Below are 23,723 nucleotides of genomic sequence, written 5' to 3'. Positions count from 1 at the left end.
CCGATGTGTAGAATCATTTCCGAGTGAACCACCGCGGGTTACCTGGACTATGAACAGCACTCAGGAAGGGGCTGGGAGTAGAACGGCGCGCTGCTCCGCTTCGCGCTGGGAGTAGTTTTGGCCCTCCGCGCTTGCCGTAGCCGCTCTGCGCCGAGGCGCCGGCGGACCGGAAGTGTTCGTAGCCGCTATGGCAGCCGCCTGCGGGAGGGCGCTGCTGCGGGGCGCGCGGCCTGCACTGCCCGCCAGTGAGCGCCGTTATCCGCCCGGCTCTGGGCTGCTCTGTGGGGAGGGGGGTTGGATTGCGAGGCCGTGGGGAATGTGGGGAACGGTTCCTTTTGAGAACGGCGTTTTCCTGAGCGTATTGTCGTTGCAGGATGGTTTTCTTCCTCGACGTGTCGAAGGAGCAGCGATGGAGGGACCGCCAAGTTCCAGCCGCCCCCGAAGCCCGTCATTATTGACAGGCAGAAGCAGAGGGAGGACAGGAGGTACCGGGGAGCGCTGGGATGGGATGGGATGGGATGGGATGGGATGGGCTGAAATGGGCTGAAATGGGCTGAAATGGGCTGAAATGGGATGGGATGGATGGGCTGTGCTGCGCTGCGGGCCGCTCGCGGGTTCCTCGGTGCTCTGAGGCATCAGTGCATAAAAGCTGATGTGCCCGCTGTGCTCAGCTCTGGTGAGGTGATGTGCACGGTACTGAGTTCAGTTTTGGGCCCCTCCCTACAAGAAAGGCACTGGAGCCCTGGACCACGTCCAGAGCAGAGCAACAGTGCAGTGAAGGGTCTGGAGCACAGTACTGTGGGAGCGGCTGAAGGAGCAGAGATTGCTCCGTCTGGAGAAGAGAGGGCTCAGGGGAAACTTCATTTCTCCCCACCTCCACCTGAAAGGGGGTTGTGGCCAGGCGGGAGGCAGCCTCTCCCAAGTAGCAGCAAAAGAAGAAGTGATGGCCTTCAGTTGTGCCAGGGGAGGTTCAAGTTGGATAATAGGAAAAATGTCTTCTCAGAATGCACAGGCTGTGGTGGAATTGTTGTCCCTGGAGGTGTTCAGGATCCATGGAGATGTGGCACTGAAGGACGGGGCTTTGAGGACATGGTCGGGATGGGTCGACATTTGGGCTTGATGATCTGATCTTTTCCAACTTTAATGATCCTGTGGTTCTGGGATCTTGTCAAAAACAGCACAGTCCTCAGGAATGGGAAAAGTACTAAAAACATTATAAAATCTCCCGTTCTGCCTTCAGATCTGTTAGTGTTCATGTCTTTAAGATGTGAAGAGGGGCTGTTGCCCACCTAAGACATGCAGCCTGTATTGAGGTCACCAGGGGGAGCAGGGAGCTACATTTAAATGCTGTTTCTCCTGAACTCCTGTAACCATGAAGAAGAGGAGCAGGCCTGATGGCAGAGGCCTGATCTCATTTCTCGTCTTAATGGCTGCCTGCAGGCAGCAGCACTGTGCAGAACCTCCATGTGCTGCCCTGTCCATCATCCCACGCTTCCCATGTAGCCTATGTAAGGCTTGCCTGGCAGGTATGCATTTATCGTCTTTTTTGTGTTCTCTGCTGACCAGATGCAGGACTTTTAATATGCACATAGTGAGTTAAATGTGTCCACCTTCATTCTCTGGCTCTGAGCCAAGTCTTCTTGCTGTCTGAAACACAGTGACCCCATGCAGGCAGTCTGTTGGTGCAGTCAGTGCTGTGTCAGGCAGTGTGCCTTCAGCGTAGCTGCCAGACAGCTCAACTCCAGAGCATGAGGTGATTTCCTTGGGATGGTATAATTCATCGGAGCAGAAAAGAGTTTTAAGAGTCCTGTTAAGCTTTGCCAACACAAGAGAACCACTTGATCGTGGTGTCTCCTGTAGGCTCTCTTCAGCTGTTAGTAAAAAACAGTAATCATTTTTTCATACCTTTTGCTATCAAGTGATGAAATAACAAGTGTTTTTTGTTTGTTTATTTTTAACATGGATTACAATGAAACCATGAAATAATCTGCTCCTACACTGGGATAAAAGCAACAGAATTGTCATCTCTTGGTCTGTTCTTCCAAGAACAACATAACAACATGGTTTGGGGGGGGGGGGGGGGGGGGAAAGCATTTAAAAAAAATGAGTAATTTTCAGTTGTTGTCTCTGAGAAGGCGGCTGGTACAGATGGTCAGTGGGTGGCAGTACTTAGTACTTCATTTTTAGGCAAGTATTTGGATTTCTTCAGTACTTTTTATGGAAATGCTTTTGGTTTATACTTTTTAAGTCTGGAATTTCTTACAGGTTCTTGAGCCCTGAATTTATACCTCCCAGAGGAAGAACAGATCCTTTGAAGTTCTATATGGAAAGAAAGGATATGATACAGAGACGAAAAGTTTTCAACATCCCCGAGTTCTATGTTGGTCAGTAGCAGCACTGGGACTGTCATCATTTCTTAAATACTGTTCCTTGGATGAGATGGATAAAAAGCGTGCTCTGAGGCTGTTGAGTTTCATGGAACATCACATGCGGTGTTAGATCAACCTGTATGTGTGTCTGCACATGCTATTTCGTATTTTAAACTCATCCAGTTTCCATTGCAAGTATAATACTTTGTTTCTTTCAGATTATTTTATTTCTTACCTGGCTTTTCAGTGTGGTTGATGAGTAAAACTCAAGAAATGAAAACTGATTATATTAGTTTAGATTATTTGTATTCAGTTTGTGTACAAAAGCTGTGAAGGGGAAGGCTTAAGGGGTGATGAAGCTTTACAGTTAGCCAGCAGGATCACTTTTAACCTGTCCTGAATTAATGTATGTTCCGATATATTCTGTTTCTGTCAGTTCAGTTGGATGATTAACCATTTTTGAAACGTACCTAAAGGTACAACATCTGACCCTTTTAACATGTACTGGTGTTGGTTTTCTTGAACAGTCTGATGTTTTTCCCTTCTTGCTCTTTGCAGGCAGCATACTTGCTGTTACTACTGCAGATCCATATGCTGATGGCAAAACCAACCGGTTTGTAGGGATCTGCATTCAAAGAGGAGGAAGAGGGCTTGGTGCTACCTTTGTGCTTCGGAATGTGATAGAAGACCAAGGTGGGATTTCAACGGTGGCAATTATAGCACGTATTTAAAGGCATGGCACTGCTTAGTCATTTTATGCCTATATGCTGCGTTTCAGATCTGTACTTGCGTGAGACTGAACGTGTGTGGTGGTTTCACACTGATGGGCAGCTCAGACCCACCACGCTGTTCTCTCACTCCCTCTACTCAAAGGACTGGGGGAACAAAATACATGAAAAAAGGCTTGTAGGTTGAGACAAGGACAGGGAGATCAAGCTCTAATTAATCATAGTGGACAAAATAGATTCAGCATAAAGGGATCAAATGTAATTTATTGCCTACTAATATCAAACTTGTGCAGTGAGAAACTACAAGCAAACTGAAAACACCTTTCCCCCCCCCCCCCCCCCCTCCTACTTTATCCCCTTGAGTGGCATAGAGAATGGAGGCTGCAGTCAGTCACTAACACTTTGTATCTTCACTCTCTTCCCCTGCTCCAGCATGGCATCCCTTCTACAGGATGCAGTTCTTCCTGAACTGATTGTGTGGGCTTCTCACAGGCTCCAGTTCAAGATCTGCTCTATTATGGGTCTGCTGTCCTTTGGAAACAGACTGTGTGGGTGGCAGCTACAGACAGACCTTGTGCTCCAATTGGCCAAGGGCCTTCTCCTGCAGGAGCTCTTTATGGGCTTTTGCCTCTTTCAGGCCACATCCACCTGCTGTGCTGTGGGCTCCTGTGCAGGCTGCATGTGGAGAACTGCTCTACTGTGGAAAGAGGCTGCTCCAACAGGGACCTCTCCATGGCTGCAGGGAACTTCCATTCTGTGCCTGCCCACGTTCTGCACTTGCCTTGGTAGCTGTAGGGCTGATTCTTTCCCATTTGTCACTTTTCAGCTGCTATAACTCCCAGCTGCAACTCCTGATGCACAGCAGTTTTTCCCTTACCTCAATCTGCACTCCCAGAGCACACCCAGCATCACTTATAGCTCAGCTCAGGCCATTGGCAAACCCTTTGAAGCAGCTGGTGCTGGCTGTGATGTGGCACAGGGCTTTGCTTACAGAGGCCACCCTTGCAGCCCCTCAGTATCAAAACCTTGCCATGTAAGCCTGAGATATTGTGATTCACCTTGGCTACGTTTGTATTTGATCCTGGGAAGTATACTGCTAGCCTTGTAAGTAGTAGCCCAGTTTGAGCACTGTGGATTTGTATGCACTTGTTATTCTGTGGGCCTAAACTGTCTAACAAACATGTCTGTGTATATATATGTGTGTGTGTGTGTATATATATGTGTGTGTGTGTGTGTGTATGTACACACACACTTGCGTAAGCTTCTCTTCCTCAAGTTCAATTTATCCAGTATCTTTCTCAAGCCGTTGTGATATCAGTGACTGGACTTATTTGCCTGTGCAAATGCATGTGTAATGCATGTAAACCATCACCTGTGCCCATAGCACTGCATATATGTAGCTTTTCATAAAGGGAGAAAGCAGTTCTTGAATTATACAGAGTTGTAGAACACTAAAGAAATACTGAATTGGTATTAATATTTCCTACTATTGGGTCATTGAACCAAACTTCCTCTCTCAAAGGCATTGAAATTTGTTATGAACTGTACAGTCCTCGAATCCAGGAAATCACGGTTCTGAAGCTGGAAAAAAGGCTGGATGACAACCTGATGTACCTGAGAGATGCCCTTCCTGAATATAGTACTTTTGATGTGAATATGAAACCTGTGCCTCATTTAGACCATGAAGAAATTCCCGTAAACAAGGTAGGAGTTCAATATTTTAGTGGGAATGTAGGGGATAATTTGGTTAACTTTCTGACTGATACCGGGATTGTATCAGAGTGGTGAGCAGTCATCTGGGGGTTCTACAGGACTCCATTTAAGGGCCAGATGGAGGACTGGGGTCGGTGCTAGGGCCTGTCCTCTTCAACATCTTTATTGATGACTTGGATGAGGGCATTGAGTGCTCCCTCAGTAAGTTTGCAGATGACACCAAATTGGCTGGGAGTGTCGATCTGCCTGAGGGTAGCGAGGCCCTACAGAGATCTGGATAGGCTAGAGAGCTGGGCCGAAGCCAACGGGATGAGGTTTAACAAGACCAAATGCCGGGTCCTGCACTTTGGCCACAACAACCCCAGGCAGCGCTACAGGCTTGGGACAGAGTGGCCGGAGGACTGTGTTGAGAAAAAATTCTGTGATTCTGTGATTCTGTGTAACTGCAGCAGGGAAGGGTCAGGGTGGAAAAGCTTCTGCACCAGAGGTTGATCAGGCATAGAACAGGTTCCCCAGGCCCAAATGTGACAGAGTTCAAGGAGCCTTTGGACACCACTCTCAGATGTAGCGTGGCTGGTTTAATGTGGAACCAGGGGTTGAAGTACTATCATCCTTTGTGAGTCTTTTCCAAGAGGTCATTCTATAATAGCCTGGAAGGTTGTTAAACAGCGTTTATTTGTGTTAGTTATCAAGGTGATACAAGTATGTGAAATCTGGGATCTTAATGCTACTACTGTAGTGAAAGAACATTCATAACCAAAGTATGTGCCTTCCTCAGTAGGTAACTTAGAAGACATATGCAAGAAATAATGGCCTGCAGGTGCCTCTGTATTACACTGTGCAGACAGCACAGCCAATGCTATAGAAACTTAATGCTACTGATGTGGGGGTGGACAGAGCAGTTAGTAAGATCTGCATCTCAGAAGGTCTGGCAGTCTAATAAAAGAATGCTGTCCAACTTGGTAACTTACATGGAAAAGGAGCAACAGCTGCTGATATTTTTTTCCTTAGTAAGTAACAGAGTTAGAACTATAGAAGAGTTAGTTAAAGGCTTGTCAACTTCAGGACTGTGTAATAAATCATTGTTCTATTAAGGCAGAACTTGTTTCACTACTTTGGTTCACAGAATTCTGACCTTTTAATACCTTTTAATTCCTTTATAAAATCTTTCCCCCTAGCTCCAGGTCAGAATGAAGCCTAAACCATGGTCAAAACGGTGGGAGAGGCCAAAATACAACATAAAAGGAATAAAGTTTGAGCTACCTGAGAAGAAAATGAAGGAAGCAGAGAAGTGGAAACAGCCCTGGCTGGAGTTTGATATGCTGCGAGAGTACGATACTTCAAAAATAGAGGAAAAGATATGGAAGGAAGTGAGTGAAGAGCTGAATAAGTAGCAGCTTTGAGTTCAATGTATGAACTGTCAGTTTCCAAGTTTTGTATGCATGTAAAAGACACAGTAAAATTTCAGCAGTTCTTCTCTGAATGTTCAAACTGTCTGTTCCTGAAAACAAACTTTCCCTTTTCCGACCAACATTACAGTGTAAAAACTGCCTTCCCCTGCTTACAAGTCCTGACAAGTGATGTCTGCAGTCACTGGAAGAAACATCTGCAGAGGCAGAGCATGATCACAAATCTATTCCAGTTTCATAGCAGCACAAGACTAATTTCTTTGTGAGCATCTGTCAATATGAATAATGAAGCAGGAAACAAAAACCACAAAAATATCTTCACTTTTCAAAATAATTGCTTTTATTTAGTAAGTCATTTTTTGTCTGTAACACTGATCAATGCTATTTACAATTAAAATAGTTTACAAAAATAACATTCTGTAATAAAAAGTAGAAAAATCATCGGGAATAAGCCTGCAAGAGTTAAATGCTGGACCCGTAACATTTCAGAGAAACAGGCAATAGCAAACTTAGCAGACTTTGTGATGCGCTGCTGTTTCTACAATAAAACACCCTTTTTGTTCCGCAGCAGTAATATTTACTGCACATATACAAAGTTATTCAGCATTGGAAACCAACATGGGTACAGTGAAATATGGCTTAATGTGTCTTACTGGGAAGCAAAAGTAAGACTTCCTTAGAGAGCCAGTTACTAGAAGGTAACTGAAGTTGTTCTTCTTGCCTGGTAAGTCAGGGTGTGTGACAACTCCAGGTCTGTGCAAAAGTCCAGTCTACATCTCAAGTACAAAATCCCAGTAGGTGTAGTTAAGACGTTCTCCTGTGCAACTTCTTGCCTTCCTGAACACCCGTTTACCATCAGTAGATGTTCATACATCAAACTCCACTGCACGCAGAATTCCTGTTCCTGCATCAGGGTCAAGAAGCTATGACTGTGACAACTCCAGGTCCGTGGAGTGAGCATCAGGCTTGTTCCAGTAAAAGAACTGCTGCCTCAAAGAAATCCTCATTTCCTGATCACAGATTTAAGATGTTCCAGTTTGTGCTCTTCAATGAACTCTTCAGCAATTTGCAGAGCCTTGACTTTCACCAACAGGAGAATAACTTCTTCAGTCTCATCACTACTGAACAAACAAGTTGATATAACAACACATTCACACCTGACTTCTAAAATCAATAAAGCTAAAAATAAACTTAGAAGAGAGGCAGGGAACTCTCCCTGACTGTCATCTGGTGCCTTTAGCTATACTGACCACTAACTGCGCCCAACTTCTAGAGCCTCAAACTAGCCAGAAATAGTACTGCAAAAGCAATCCATTTTACATTATGGATTGCATCTTTTGTTGCACATCACTGAAAGCGTTAAATGTATGAGACTTGAGGAATTAAATAATCACAGAACCATTAAATTTGAAAAAAGGCCAAAAAGATCATCTAGTCCGACTGTCAACCCATCACCACTGTGCTCACTGAAAGGAACGTGATACGAGCAAGTGCTGCATCCCAAGGAATGTGTTATTTATTACCTGCGGTTATTCCTGTGAAGCACACGTGCACACTGAAGCAAATGCTGGCAGAAGTTCAGTAACTCAGGGAGAGTCGACCCACTTCCAAGGTTTTGGAACCACCGTTGTGGGAAGCATGCAACCACCTGTTCACCCACAGAATGTTTTACAAGTTAAAAGAAAGGCTTTCAATAAGGCTTTCAATCTCTTCTGACAGAGACTCTTCCTTCTGGACAGTTCAGTTATTATTAGCAGTGTTAATTCTTCAAAAAAAACAAGAGCATCATTTTAAGCAGTTATTCCCAAAAGCCAATGAACCAGTGTTTGCTTTAAAATGCTTTTATACACCAAGGTCATAAAAAAACAAACAAACAAACAAAAGAAACCCCAAACTTTGAATATTAAACGATGACACTTCAGACTACATCTGTCCCCATGGAAATAAGACCTTTTACCTCTTTACACTTCTCTATGTGTTCTGCCCCTGGTGGTGCATTGAAGAGGTTCAGAAGAAGGTAACGATTCAGCAGCTTGCTCAGTCCCAAATCACGGACCGTGTCTTCCTGTACAATCCCATCCCAAAGGAGAACATTGGAGAGCAGCTGCAGTAACGAAGACACAGAACATGCATACTTGGTGTGTTAAAATCTCCTTTTTAAACTTAAAAGATACCATGTCATAACACAAGTAAGGTTGGTAGCCTTGGTCCATAGCAGCCAAAAGATTCTTTTGTGCTTGATCTCGGTATTGTTAGTTAGCAGGAGTTGTCTTCAGTTACCTCTTATCACTGTAAAAATGACTATTGAAATAGATTTAAGCCCAGTGTAAGAACATTGCTGGATTCCCCCTCAATACAGAATGGTTAATTTCAAGGTAACTGTTAAACTCAAGGTATTCCACCCACACAGACACAGTATGTGACCTTAGCAGTCGCCAGTCAAAAAGCAGTCACAAAGCCCACAGCTACTGCGTATTTCTCTGAAGTGTTGGACAGGACACCTCCTTTTGACTCCATGAGCTGCCAGGAAAACTAGACTGTACGACAGCACAAACAGCAAAATCTCATCAGCTCTGATTCTGTATTAAAACAGCTCCATCCCAATTCTCGCCCAGCCCTTTATTAGTACTCTGCCATACAATTTCTGGGCATGGTTTGGAGGCCATCCCCAATATGTCTGTACAGTCTACTTCTAATTGGGATGATTTTCACAGAAAAGATGGGTATGTTTTCTTTACCTTAACAGCCGACCAAAACCGTCTCTCTTGGAATTCTGAACATGGCAATGATTTGTCTTCCACGATGCTGATCAGAGAAAGAAGAGGTAAAATAGGGATTTTGTTTGTCTTTAAAGTAAGACAGACAATTCATTTCTTAGACACCAATGAATTACAATTATGGAATTCATTCAGGACTGACAACCAGAATAAAGGTCTAAGGGAACAAAACTGCTGTTAATTGGAACTCATTACAGTACCCAATGGAATTAGCAACTGGAAACACTTGAGTCTATGTTTGATGGATTCTGACCAGAACAGCACTGCTTGTAACCAGACAAACATGCCGCATCAGATTTAGCAACACTTCTCTCCTAGCTGTACCTTAACCCTACATCTACCAGCAATACAGACTTTCAGGAAAGAAAGGAGTCGTCAAGAGTAGAAGGGGGAACACCACCAAAAATAACACGAGACCTCAGATACTCTAAGTTAATATCACAAAACCAGACTCTGGACTGGACCTCCCAGACTAAGAGCTTTCCATTTATGAAAGCTTTTAGTTACAGAAGCAAAAAAGCATTGGCTGTGGAGTTCATAAGCATTAATGTTTGGTAACTATCCCTAGAATGAAACAGTAGAAGCAACGTTTCTTCCATTTCATGTAACAAATTCAAGTTCATGGACGTCTACAATATATTTCACCTACACTTGTAGAGAAAAGGTACAGAAAATAATAAAGGCAAAAAAAGAAGAAAAAAAAAAGGTTAGGTTGCAGTTAGACTTGATGGTCTTTAAGGTCTTTTCCAACCTCAACGGCCCTATGATTCTATGAACAATAACAAAAATACTCTTAAAAAAAATTCCCAGTCAGTTTACCTTTTAGGATACAGAGGGATAAAGACATCCTCCTCCACAGACTTCTTCATCCTCAGGACAACCATGTTAATCAAATCCTGTTCAAAAAAGAAAAAATGGAACATATAAACACATCCTCACAAGAAAAAGATCTTACCTTCCATTTACAACAATTTTAGGTAGTTATTTTGTTAACGTAGAGAAGCAAGGTGCTAATTCAGCTAAATGCAAGTGCCACAGTATATAACAGACACTACCACGACGACTGCATTACAGACCTGTGAGCAAGTCTCAGCTTTAACCACCTTTTTTTTAATTTAAATAAAATCCTGTTGGATAATGAGATTAATGTATTTCCCATCTATGAAGTTCTATTAAGAACACACAACAAAACACCATAGCTACTATACAAACAGAATCTTATCTACAGTCGTCTACTTGAAGACAAGAGCAGCAACTGCATAAACGTTTGTAATTATTTCTTTTCATATTAGTGCCTAAACATCAACTCAGTTTCACCCACTTCACGCTTGACAAACTCCCAGATTCACAAGAGAATAAAACCAGAAAGGGGCTAAGGGTGTGCTGCAGTGAATACCTACATTAGGTAATTATTGGACGATCACCAGGATAAATGCAGTAACCTTTTTTCCTAACCAATTAACTCTTACTTTATTTCCTTCCCTCCGCCCTCCCCCCAGTTTCTGCTGTAAAGATGAATACAAAGAACTTTTGTTATTTCAGTCTGTATCTATATGAAGGCTAAAAACAAACCAAGTTGACCACTGGAATACTACTAGCACTTCAATATCAAATTTTAAAAGATACTTCGATACAAGCGTAAAATTTCTGACAATTTTTACTGTGATAAAGCAAAGTGATTAAATCCACAGATAGATCTTTGACAGGGACAGGCACAATTTTTCTAGGAACAGAGACTGTCATCTGTCTCAGGAATCCCCCATGCTCCATAACCTTCAGTAAGAAGAGCTTCAGAATACTGCCATATTAACTGTTAAGTTTTCTGACTATACAGTGACAAAAACAAAGTAATCAGAACTGAACAACTTCAGGACATCATCTTAAATGCACACAGAAGCACGCACAGAAAGCACATCAAGAACTTCCTTCCCCATTACCACCACAGCCTTTACCTGTTTTGCTTGACTGCATTCACTTCTGGACAGGACTTGTTTTTCAAACATGTTATTGCAAAGCTGTATAAGGTTCTCAGTCTGTGAAGTTGATAAAGGATCCCACACATTCTTTACAAATGCTGAAAAATAGGGATTTATTTCATTTACGATATCCAAGTGGCTATCGGCTCTAGTTTCAAGGAAGTAAACTGAAAAGCCAAATCTTTCATTTACAGTAACCCTAACAAGTAATTGTAACTCTTAACATAAGTTTACATTTACCACTTATTTAAGGTTTGATTACCAAGCTGCAGTGAATGTTCTCAAGACAACCTTAATATACCTGTAATTTTTGGCAGAATAGCTTTTTCAATCACTCTAGACAAAACCTCTTCATCAGGATCATCGTCTCTCTTTGATTCAGATGACTTCTTGGTATCACTGAATTCTTCCACAGCTCTGAACCAGGGCATCTCTTCCAAGTCTGTAGAATTCTGCTGAAAGATCATTCCTATTAGTTGCTTTGCTGGTCAGGATTGAGAGAAAAATCTCCATGCAAAAATATATCTAATGATACTAAAAGATTCTCATTTAAGAATTTTACATGGATTCTAATTGCTGAATGGACCGAAGCAACAAGCTAAAACTGAATTTAAAGCGAGATTTCAGAGGGTAGGGTTGTGAAAATGTCAGCAAACAGCTCCACATTAATAAAGATGCAAGTGATTCATATACAAGCAACCTGACAAGAGGAAAAGATGTCCTCCTTCTAGTTAAAACACTTATCTCGAGCTCTGGAATGCCTCTATAACCCAGGGCAAAGTTCCTGTGCAGAAATCTTCCCCGCAAACAGCGTGACTGTCATACTTGGAGCTGACAAATACCCACAGATCTTGTCAGTTAACAAAGATGAGCACATCAGAGTAGACAAGTTTGCAAAGACAGTTCAGACCAGAACCATAGTGGAGCACTGCCTACCCAGAATCCCAGAGGATATAATAATACACAAACACACACAAAAATGAAGTCTGGTGATACACCTACCTCAAGAGGACTCCAGTTTATTAACTGAACTCTGATTAATGGATTTAAAAGCTTAGGCAGGCAAAAACTGATGTAAGCATCACAGTAAGAGTCGGGAAACTTCTCTTTCCACTCCTGGAATTTCAACAGGATTTTTCTGATGTCACAAAAATCTGCGTGCACATCTTCAAAGATTTTCTTACTCTCCTCTAAAATGTTATCTATGGATAATATTCAATAGGAATAAAAAGAAATAATCACTGAATTAATTGAGGCATAAGCTGAACAGCTCATGCATCTAAAGAATATAAGTTTCTTTATGATGACAGCATCCGTGTTTCATCTTCCACACCTCTTACACTGAAATGGAATTTAAAAGCAGCATTCTGGAAAAGCCTTTTTCAGAAAAAACAAATAAATAATAAAGACGACCAGAAAAAGACTCGTGCAGTTTTGAACAACTGCACAGATTTAAATACCCATTACATCCCATATGTTGTATGCCTTATAAAATATCAGACACAAAAATCCTTCTTCTGTTACTCAGAGAATATGCATCGTGCCTCTGCCAGCTCCTTGTGACCTGCTCACTAAGGCAGTTAAAACCTCAATTTAAAATACATTCCAACGTTGAAAACAAACAAAAGAACCGATTACACTAAAGAAGCCTACAGTCTTACCTGTTCTTCCTAAGTCACTGTTCAGAATTGTTTAAATGCATTAATTCTATGCTACAGAAAATGAATTATATACCATTCAAAAAGGAGTATTTCTTCCATCTCCTTTGAAAATCCTTCTAAATATCAGAGGAATTTTGTTCCCATATACTGACCAACCTTTGCTCTTCTGGAATTCAGTCAGCTCTGTCAGAGTCAGTTCTTCATCACTCGACATACCTTCATGGTGACCAGCATTTTGTGAGCGCTCTCTCAGCTGCCTTCTGCAAGTCCTGCATTTTGTAATGAACTCAGGTGAGTTATTCCCCATGTACATATGTAAAAGGAAGCTCAATTATACACTAAAAACACATGGTGAGAGCAATAGCCTAAGAAAACACAACCAGGAAGCAGAAGTACTTATGCAAACCTAGAGACACAGACTGTAACAGTAAGGTACTTTGTGAGCTGCCGAAGGAGATTAAAAGCATCTCTAATAACCTTCATTTCACTACATTCCTACTAATGACTAATAACTCTCCCCACCTGAAACACTGAACATCTAACATGGTGCTCCATACTACCCTGACAGAGGTAGTCTATAAGAAACCACTGCTCAACAGTCCACCATCTCAGTTCTACACAGCTTATGCAACAACTTGCATAGAAACTGTGACTGCATCCCAGACTCAGCGGGGCTCAAACACGCTAGTCCTGGCAACTCATACTGCAAGAGCACGCATCATCAACAGTTTGCATCTGTGACAAGAAAATTACATTTATACATATTATTTGCATGGCATAGATCTTGTATGTAGTTATTGACATCACTTAACATTAAAGGTTAACAGTTTGCTTCAAGAAAAGTTTTATTACGTCATTTTTCAACCATTAAAACTCTCAAGTCCTTAACTGTGTGAAAACAGTTGTGAGTCAAGGCACCAATGCAACTGAAACAGCTTCAGAGCTCCCAGTAACTTAAGGTCAGCAGCAGACTGAACACTGACATCCAAAGTGTAGCACCCAGCCTACGCAAGTAACACAGGATAGGTTAGACATTCTGCTGCACCCACTGCTACCCCAGCAGCAGCAATACCACCTGTCTACTTTTGTTACCTATGCAATAATCACAAAAATGTATTTCTATATACAATCACAATATTATTTATTCCAACAGCAGGGAAAAAAATCTACTCTCAGTTTCATGAACAGTCTCACTTACGTTAAATTAATAATACCTACTAACATTCAGATTCCAACCAGCGTGAAGAGAAGCCCATGAGCTTTGGAAAGGAAAGACATTTTAACACGTGTGTGCACAATCTCATTTACTAATCCCACCATCATCCCTGTATAAGTAACAGGAAGCAGATACACATTTACCACAGGTAGATGTAATTATATGTAATAGCTACCTTCGATGCTCACACGCTTTCAGAAGTTTCATCTTTTCATCACTTTCCAATCCATCATTAGTTGGTTTGCCATTCCCAGCTACCAGAAGACAGGAAGAAGACAAAGAGGTAAATGCAAAACACTGATTCTGCTTCTGCCCTTCATCTGGAAACTAACCAAAGTAAATAAACCTCCTGATGAGAAATTCTAAGTGTCCAGTTGTTAAATGGCTGCTACTAACAAGCATTCTTTTCTTCTTAGCACCTGCTCGCAGCCCATGACACCGTGTCACAAAATTATACATGCAGTTTTCTCTAGTCAGCACTTTATCCTGTGTACTCAGAAATCTGAATCCCTGAGTGGCAGTTGAAAGAAACTGGTGCATCCGTTCTGTCTGTTCACAGCAGCTCCTGGCACACTGTGCTTTGCTTTCCCAAGCAGGTTTGAAGTGGATTTTCTGTTTGTTCCCATAAACGGCAGCAGATGACGATTCGTTTTGCACACAAACACAAACACATCAGTGCAGAAAGAAAACACAAGATGTGAAAACTAATAATTTTCCCTATAGTAACTAGAAGACAGATTCTGTCTTGAATAAAATCACTGCATAAAAAGGCTTATTTCTTCATGACCTTCCCTTCACATAACTGATGAGTTTGAAATCTACATTTTTACACACTCTGCTTTAAAAACACTAAAATTAAGCGATGTTGCCAAGTAAACACGCTGCTTTTTCACATATTCACGAAGGACAGGATCCTGTAACAGCTTAACATCTACTAGAAAACCGACTCAGTTTTTCTTTTCAAGTACTGATAGACAAACCACTGAGATCAATAATTAAAACTGACTGAGCATTTGGTCATGCTGTATTCACTATTACGCCACAGAAAAGTGATACTACAAGGCTTACTTAGGTAAGGATTTCAACTAAGGTATCCAGTACAATATGCCTACTGACAACACAGATGGAGCAAAGATTAAACATGAAAATAAAATATAATCCAAAAATTAACTGCGTCTCTACTTAAAGAATGAGACCTCAATAAGAAAGTAACTTGCAACTTCATACTAACTTGTCAGATGCTGCATATAAGTAGATTCCATTTTCAGCTCATCTTGCCTTCTTTTCAGTACTGACATGGCTCGTTGCTGAAGAAGTGCATGTACAGCAGATTCTACCTCATTTATGTATTTCAGCTGAAATAAGGTAAGCAGTAATCAGGTTTGAATAAAACAAATTAAAGAACAGTTTCCACAGGCTTTCAAGCACGATGGTGAAATGAGAACAAGAGTATTAAAGACTGAAAAGCAAGAGCCTGCTCACTGGAGTTTTTCAGGCTGTTTAAGACTGAAAACCACAAACTAAATGCCAGTTGCCTCTTACGGGGCTATGTAAGACCCTATGAAAAAGTGTTCAATGGAACACTACTGGTGTAATTAATTTGCTTTCAATCTGCCTTTGAACACCCAGCCATCAAAAGAAACATATCGACTAACACTTGTACTCTTTAAAATTACATTAAAAAGACTCTCAGGCTGCAACACAACTGACACAAATTAGATTACTAGTCACACATTACATAGCAAACATATTTAGAGATCCCAAAACTGAATATAGGTCACACCACTCATACAACTTTAGGACACTCTAGTTAACTACAGTTAACTAGTTAACTACACCTGAAGAAAAGACTCCAATAACATTTTATTTTTATCCATTACAATCTAGGTGAGCCCACAGCTCAAGTCAGTGTACATACTCCAACTTAAACATTTTAGGTTACTGTGAGGGGTGCTCTGTTTCTCCTTGTTTCCCATTACAATCAAGTTTCTGACAGAACTGACTTAGAACTGGTCTCATAACATCTCTCATAAGCATTTCCAAACAAGAAATCTCATTTTTTCAATGACTGAATGCAGGTTTATCATCTTAAAGAAATGGGAGGCAGGGAAGGGAAGGAAAACATACATACCTTTTCATTGAAACAGTTTACTAAGTTTTCTACATATGTTTTCATGCCCCTGTAGAATTTATAATTCATAGCAGCATCTGAAGAATTCTCTAATTTCTGGACAGCTGTCTTTGAACTTTCAATGTCCTCCATATATTTTCCATACTCCCTCTGGTGGACACGGTGCACATCCTGCAATGATGCTATCCTAAAAAAGAAAACACACCATTAAAACCATGACAAGTTCACTGTTAACACACTCCTGAATGTTTTCCAATTAAAACAAAGTACAAAATCTTTGCTAATAATAGCACCTGCACTTGAGGAAAGACTTACACACATCAACAGCTGCAAAAGCATTGTGTGTGGACAAGATTTGTGCTTTGGAAAAATCAAACGTCACGTACATAGTGGTAGTTCTGAAAGTAGCACCACTGACATTTTACCCATGTTCCTCAACACAACATGCTTCTAAAGAACATGCTGTGGCAAATGAAGTGATGTCACACCGAATAGCTTCTACTCGAGCTGATGTAGGTAGATCTACAGCATAATCAGCATGTCCACACCAACTTAATTTAAGCCGCAGGGCCAAAGCACACAAGCATTTACCTCATGCTCATTACCCAACACAAACCATTTGAAACTTCTTGTTACTTATAACCCAAAAACCTGTGCTGACAGCTCTCGTTAGTTATTAAATGAAATACCCCAGAAAAGCTTACATTTATTACAATGTTGCTTTTTTCTCTTCTTAAAAAAAAAAAAAATAAATAATCCCCTTAGGTATCTCACAGGTTTCCCACTCTTGATAGCCTTTCACATTTGACTGTACTTGAATTCCCGCTTCATTTCATTCATTTCTTTCAGGTGATCAAGACCAAAAAAAGAAACAAAAACCCACCAAACCATACAATTCCACAGAGATATTAGTCCACTTCAGTGGAAATTCTCTGATCACAAGCAAGCCAGCAGCAGTCTGTACAAGAGAGCATTCATGCAGAAATTCACACAAATTAACAGTACATGTTTGTGTTTCAGCTGTATGATGTTACTGAACTTATCAGTACAGCTGCCTCTGGTTGTATTAGCACTGAGCGGTGATGGGGATGGCTATCTTGGTAGCTTTGGATGCCTGACCCCATTCGTTCTTCTCACACACTTCCTTGGAAGTTCCCACCTCCACCCAGGACATTTCAGCTGCCCGCTGCCTTGTCTAAAAAAGCCTAAAGGGGAACCACAACAAAATGACTGACAGCCCTATCTGCCCTGAGTAAAGTTCTCCTTCCTTGTCAAACAACATTGCACCTACACTCCTCTAAGAACTACTAGCACATAAAATAAAGCAGCAGATTTATTTATTTATTTATTTACAAGTGATAAAACGTTTGAGAAGTCCAAACACTCCCCTCCTACAAAGCACTGCCAGGTAAACTTAAAACCTGTAATGCTGTGCAAAACACTACAATAAGCACAATACACAACTAACCCAGAAATCCTTCTATATTCACAAGACTTCACAGCTGCCACCACTTTGTGACAAAATGAACATCTCAGAAATTAACACTGGAAGCAGTACTTACCTTTCAGTCAGTTGCTTTTTTATAGTTTCCAAGCTCACAGGTGGTAAGGAAACACAGGGACCAAACGTGGGTTTAGCTGGTGGAGCTTTACACAGGGAACCATCACTGTAAGCTTTCTAAGAGAATTGCAACTTTCAATACATAGTTTATGGAAATGAAATATAAGTTTATACACAATTAATATAAGTTTCGCCTCTGCAGCTTCAGAGATCAACAAAACATACCATTTGAATGCAAAAAGCATATAGTAAAAGGATATATAATCAATGATCAAATTGGGAAATTTCTGTACAACACAAAAAGGAAACTGTATATATAAAAAGCTGTGTATTTACAGTGTAAAATGCATACAGCATATACATACATCAGTACAAAACAATCTGTAATTTAGGGTAAGGCACATCTCCTCTTAGACTGAAGACATGCAAAGCTTCCAGCAATATATATAACGTTTCAGTGCTGACAGCTGAAACCTCACTCGTATTACTATTTTAAATACAAAAAGTAGAAATAAACAACAGCCAAGCAACAAAGATAGAGATAGAACTTTCATTCTGACAACATGGCTTGACTGTAACTACAATACTGTATTTTCAACCACATTAACATATAAATTAAATGACATTCTGCATTCTAAAACAGCAGGAGTCTGTAGGGTAAAATCTAGCTCAAACACAATGACTTGGAGTAATCGAGTCCATGACCAAAGTCTGCTACTAAAAACTTCCGCAATCTTCTGAAGAGCAAAAATAAAGGGGCTTCCAGGAACAAAAGGAGTATGAGGACCTAAAAACACCAGTTACACTGGATTTGAAATTCAGCAGCAATCCTCCCAACCCTCTGAAACCACCCCCACTGAGCAGGCAGAAATTTCTACACCTTTCCCTTCTGACATCAAGAACCATTAACTCATGTTTTCCTACTCTGATACAGAACATTCAAGCCAAAAACAAAACTTCCAGCTCAGAGAAAACATTCCTGCCAATTATTTAGCAGGAAAAAAAAAATCTCTCTTCTGCCTATGAGCAAAAAGCAAATTTCAACAGTTAGGAAATCACATGTATCACCTGAGGGAGTTTGACAGCTTTCTTAATTTGCTGTTCTTCCCACTTTGTTTCTGCTTCATCTTCGCTCGAAGCATCACTCACAGGCACTAGAAGTTAAATCAACCATTAGTACACACGATTATGTCCTTTGCCTATTTCCCTACTCCTTACCCAATCTCCTTTTTCAAAAGCAAGGACACTTCCCACATGCATTACAAACATTAGAAACAAATGACAGCAGATAAAAAGCCTGTACACAAAAACCATTTCCAAATTGGAAGCTTTAGAAATGGCAGCTGGATTTTGCGGAACCCATATTCATTTACCCAACAGTTTCTCAGATTACTGCAGTACCAGAAGAACAAAGATCAAATGTCTCAGAGCAAACCTGCATACGTGAGACTTCAAAAACAGTTAGACTACAACTTGGGGACATCATACACAGAAAATCCTTAAGTGTTCTAAAAGGCACAATCTACCACAGACACAGGAGTTTCTCCATAACATTTATTACAGCAACAGAATCAGATCATATCTACACATTACTTAAATCCATTAACCAAATATTAAAGCCTGGCAAACTAGTGCTTTGTAAGTGAAACCACAGACAGCAAGGTGAATGAAGAACCAATAGAAAAGCCATATACGCTTCACATGCAGTAAGTTCGCTTCCTTCCAAAGGCCTGAGATACTCTGGTTGGTTGTTTTTTGCTTGTTTGTTTTTACCCCCTTTCAATAACAGCTATAATGTCAGTGTGGAGAGCAGGATAACATCCCATATAAACCCCAAGGACCAAGCTTTACGGTCTCTCGTCAGGATCAAGAGCAAAACCTTGCACTGCACTCTTTACTGGGCAAGTCTCACATCCTTCCAGACATCAGAAAAAGAAAGACACAGCCTCTGGGAGAAAGGGCACAAACTCACCCATGTGTTCAGCCATCCTATGCCTAAAAGCCCTCATTTTAGGAACAAAACGGAGATTATTCCTATCAGACTCATCTTCATCCTCTAAATCACTGCTTTTGCTTCTCCGAGAAAGCTGACAATCATTTGAAACATCCAAGGGAAGATAATCAGCTCGGGTCCTGGTTAGGTGACGTCTCCTCCGAGCAGCCGCAATACAGCCTGCACTGGGGACACAGCCTGCGTGCAAGAGAAACAAAGCCTAATCAAAAGACTAAAAGCAACACTCCATCACTCTGAGTGTAAATCACAACTTCATTGCACAACTCTGAATTGAAAACACAATGTCTTTCTTACAAGCTTACCATGCTGAATATAAACAAGTGGAAAGAGATCTTTTAAAAGCAGCTCTTATCCTGAAAACAAAGCTCAGATCTCTTTCAAGTAAATCAACATCCTGCCTTTTTTCAAGGTCTTTGAGAGATCAAGACTACTATACCAGTTGAGTTTACAATGGAATTCAAGCTTCACTAATAAAACAGTAGATAAAGTTAATTTTTATCTCAAAGTGAATTGTGAATCATTAAGCATTTTTTAGCTGCTTTTGTATTTCTTCCAGTATCGATGGTCATAATTTCTAATCTACCTCCTAAAACTAATACAGAATTACGACAAACACCTGCAATCAAAAACACCAAGCAACTGGCACTATTCTCTCAAGACAGCCCTGACTCAGCATAAGCAACATGCTTTAAAATATCAAGGAAACTGACCTGGTGATAAATCCTTCCTCCTCTGTGATGGGCTGGATTCATTTCCAGAGTCTGTGCTGTTGTCGTCCTCACTCAGCGAAGAATCACTCTCTTCCTTTGTCTCTTGAGCACCTTTAGTGCTGCCAGTCCCAGCCTCCAACTGCGGTGTTTCTGTTTTAAGAGAAAAAAAAGACAGACTCCTTACTTCGGTTTCAGCTGCTGGAAACTGACACACCATGCAATTGGTTACCAGCAACTGTTCAGACTACAGTGAAACAAGGACCAGATCTTGTCTAGTACTGAGCACCTGTGCTAGTGCTGAACAAATGTGTTCTTCTGACAGACCACATTTATATATACAAAAGCTGCATAAGAGCTCCCAGATGCCATGAGGCATACTTTTTTAAAAGTACTTATCTGAACCACAAGGGAATAAATCACATAGAGAAACAATTTCCTACCAAGCAGTGGCACTACAGCATATCCGTGAGCTGACAAAGGTTTCAAAAGGGTAAACAGAAGGGAACACTTTGGACACACTTGTAAAGCACGCAAGCCCCAAACATCCCTCTAGCAAACTTTACTATGGTTCAATATGACTCCGAACACTAGAAGAACAATCAAAGGTATTGATAATAGTCAATAAAATATCCGTGCTTTAACAGTGGATGTTGTAATAACATTAAATTTGAAGTTCAACGTGCATCCCATTAAAGTCCTACCAAGCTCACGTTTTCTCTAACACAAATCTTCAGTTTAACTTCAAACTGATAGCAACGAGCAGCGAGTAGCTGTCAAAAGGTTTGAAACATACGATGCTGAGGCACACGTTTATCCCAAGTCCCACCACCTCTCATTTAGTGCAGAGATTCTGCACACATGGATCTTCTCAAGAAGAACCTCCAAGCTCTGATCCACGTCAGTATCAAAAATCCCAAGTTCACATAGCAGACATCTAACAGCAGCATTTGCACTGTACTCTTACTTGTTTCATGATGTTTTATAGGACTAATGCTATTTTTTAACTTAAGAAGTACTTACTTTTGCTTTCATCAGCTTCTGTCTCTGCAGACAGCAGACATTCCTTCTTTTGAATTCTAAACGTTACTTCATTGAAGGCTGGCTTTTTGATTTTAAAACACTCCTCATCACCTGGAGAGACAGAATGGAGCTGAGCAACACGTACAGCAGACCGCAGCACACAGGTATACAGGTATGCAGGCATACGTACAAAGCACGCAATCTTTACACACGCGCTCAGCATATATTTTGGAGCTTCAACTGCATTACATCTCCCTAGTCCTATGGCCCTATCAATCACTCGAGATCCGCCACTTCTGAATTTACATCCGCCACATCTTCTCTACAGAACAACAGATGAGATCTAACGCACCGTTTTCTGTTGCAGTTTGGATCAAAGCAACCCCCATAAGTCGCCCAGACCCACTTGTGCCATTAGCTACGACAGCAGCAGCCCAGAACTTATTCAGCCTTTTCTTCAGCTCTAAGAACTCCCACGTACAGACGTGGCTCTCCCACCCCTCGCAGCCACGCACACACCCCGCCCCGCACTACTCACACACACACAGCCCGCACTACTCACACACACACAGCCCGCACTGCACACGTCCCGCACTACTCACACACACACGCCCCGCACTACTCACACACACGTCCCGCACTACTCACACACACACACGCCCCGCACTACTCACACACACAGCCCGCACTACACACGCCCCGCACTACTCACACACCCCGCCCCGCACTACTCACACACACACGCCCCGCACTACTCACACACACACGCCCCGCACTACTCACACACACACGCCCCGCACTACTCACACACACGTCCCGCCCTACACACCGCGCCCCGCGGGATGCTCGCACAGCGCACCTTGCAGCTGCAGCTCCTCGCCGAAGCTCAGCACCGCCCCGCGTCCCCGCGCCGGCTCCGCCGAGGGCAGCAGCCGCTTCGCAGCGCTTCGGGCCCGGTCAGAGGCGGAGGCGGCGCCGCGGTCCCTCTCGCTCTCCTCGGGCTCCGCTTCCTCATCGGGGTGGCGGCCCGGCGGGGCGGCGGACAGTGCCCGCTCATCGCCGCTGCTGCCGCTGTTACTGCTGTTGCTGCTGATGCTGTCGCTGCTGGAGGCCGCGCGCCGCCGAGCGCGGAAGTTGCGCGTGGGCCGGCGGAACATCCCCGATCCCGCTGCGCGCAGCCCGCACACCGCGCATGCGCCGCGACCCGAAACAACGCCCACACCCGACCGCAACGCGCCTGCGTGCAGCGGAGCCGACCAATGAGGGCGAGGGGGCGTGGCTGCGCCGTAATGGGCGGTGCGCCGTGATGGGCGGGGCGCGCGGCGGCGAGTGGGGGCGGGAGAGTTGGGGCGGCGGGACGGAGCTGCGGGGACGTTGGCGAATCCACGGCGGCACTGAGCAAATGGGGTGAGGCGCTCAGGGACGGCTGTGAGCCGAACCGGCCCGTTCCCGCGGTGGGCTCGGGCGTAAAAAGGCCGAAATAGAAGAGGGGCATCCTCGTTTAGGAGGAGCATCGCAGAGCCGGCGGTGCAGGAATTGCCTGCTTGCCCGCACCTGTGCTGGTTAAGAGAATCAGTTGCTGTTTTTCAGTTGTCGGGCGCATGCGCGCTATTACCTGGAGGACTGATCACAATAGAGAGCGGCGGATTAGCTGCATAGAGCGGTTACAACGGCACTTCCGCATTTCTAGGCGCATGCGTAGTGCTGCATGCAGAGCTAAGCAAAAGCCAGCGGCAGTTCCACGCCTTGACCACAAGGTGGCAGCAGAGACCGCGCAAAGAGCTCGGACGGGATCGAGGCGGAACCGCGGCTCAGCGCCTGGGGTCGGTTTGATGTTGTGATGAAGGGGGGGGGGAGACGAATAGAAGAGAGGGAATGTCCTCCAACCCCAGGAGAGCTGTGCTCAGCGCTTATGAAGGTCTGTTAGAAAACAAAGCTCTGCTTTTCTTTGCCAGCATCTGTTGCGTTGTATTTAAATGTTCACGTACCAAAGTGTAACTGCCCAGCAGATCTGAGTGCTGGCATTAAAGCACCTTGGCAGAGAAGCACCGAGCCGTATGGATGTTTGCTCAGCCTCTGTCTCGTTCATGTTTAAAGTATTTGTTTCCAAGTGTCCTTCATTAACTCCAAGTTTCACTTTTGGCTTTTTGTTCTCTTTATTGCCACAAAATGGGCAGTTTTGAGCCCTTGCAGCTCCACGCAGGCAGACGCTGCACAAAGATGCAGTTTTGAGGTTTGTGTGCTCCGTTACCTTGTTTCCACCATTGTAGCTCATCCGTTGATAAACGTCCCCTTGCCTGACAGGCAGATCCAATTGGCTGCTGCTTTTTGTTGTTTGTTTGGTTGGTTGGTTTTGGTTTCTGTAATCGGGTTATCTAGATTTACCTGTGATAGAGGCTGCTGCCCCTGGAAGGAGGGGAATGAACAAAAACAATGGC

At 42.7% G+C, this 23,723-nt stretch overlaps 2 protein-coding genes across 6 annotated transcripts; one reads left to right on the top strand and one right to left on the bottom strand.

Annotated features, from left to right (window-relative positions):
* The first annotated feature begins 148 nt into the window (after positions 1 to 148).
* MRPL19 (mitochondrial ribosomal protein L19) lies at positions 149 to 9,780 on the top strand. The gene is made up of 6 exons (XM_072331723.1): positions 149 to 245; positions 374 to 485; positions 2,266 to 2,384; positions 2,928 to 3,062; positions 4,620 to 4,801; positions 5,989 to 9,780. Exons 1-6 carry the CDS (start codon positions 188 to 190, stop codon positions 6,202 to 6,204), a joined length of 822 nt encoding a protein of 273 aa, XP_072187824.1. The 5' UTR covers positions 149 to 187; the 3' UTR covers positions 6,205 to 9,780.
* Positions 7,170 to 22,499, bottom strand: GCFC2 (GC-rich sequence DNA-binding factor 2). Of its 5 annotated transcripts, none has more exons than XM_072331722.1 (18): positions 22,145 to 22,499; positions 21,286 to 21,396; positions 20,266 to 20,415; positions 19,514 to 19,732; positions 18,610 to 18,695; positions 17,543 to 17,658; positions 15,981 to 16,167; positions 15,081 to 15,204; positions 14,025 to 14,103; positions 12,790 to 12,902; positions 11,975 to 12,174; positions 11,274 to 11,427; positions 10,949 to 11,070; positions 9,816 to 9,892; positions 8,958 to 9,024; positions 8,177 to 8,323; positions 7,743 to 7,867; positions 7,170 to 7,299 (listed from the first exon to the last, which is right to left on the bottom strand). In XM_072331722.1, exons 1-18 carry the CDS (start codon positions 22,440 to 22,442, stop codon positions 7,278 to 7,280), a joined length of 2,397 nt encoding a protein of 798 aa, XP_072187823.1. In that variant the 5' UTR covers positions 22,443 to 22,499; the 3' UTR covers positions 7,170 to 7,277. The 5 variants fall into 5 exon arrangements, with proteins under 5 accessions (XP_072187823.1, XP_072187820.1, XP_072187822.1 ...); XM_072331719.1 differs by having other exon boundaries at positions 7,201 to 7,337; XM_072331721.1 differs by having other exon boundaries at positions 7,201 to 7,337; positions 11,274 to 11,424.
* Between the last annotated feature and the right edge of the window lie 1,224 nt (positions 22,500 to 23,723).

The sequence above is a fragment of the Excalfactoria chinensis genome, chromosome 3 (genome assembly GCF_039878825.1).
Source record: "Excalfactoria chinensis isolate bCotChi1 chromosome 3, bCotChi1.hap2, whole genome shotgun sequence".
Taxonomy (NCBI): Eukaryota; Metazoa; Chordata; class Aves; order Galliformes; family Phasianidae; genus Excalfactoria; species Excalfactoria chinensis.
This window is presented reverse-complemented; position numbering and strand designations above follow the sequence as displayed.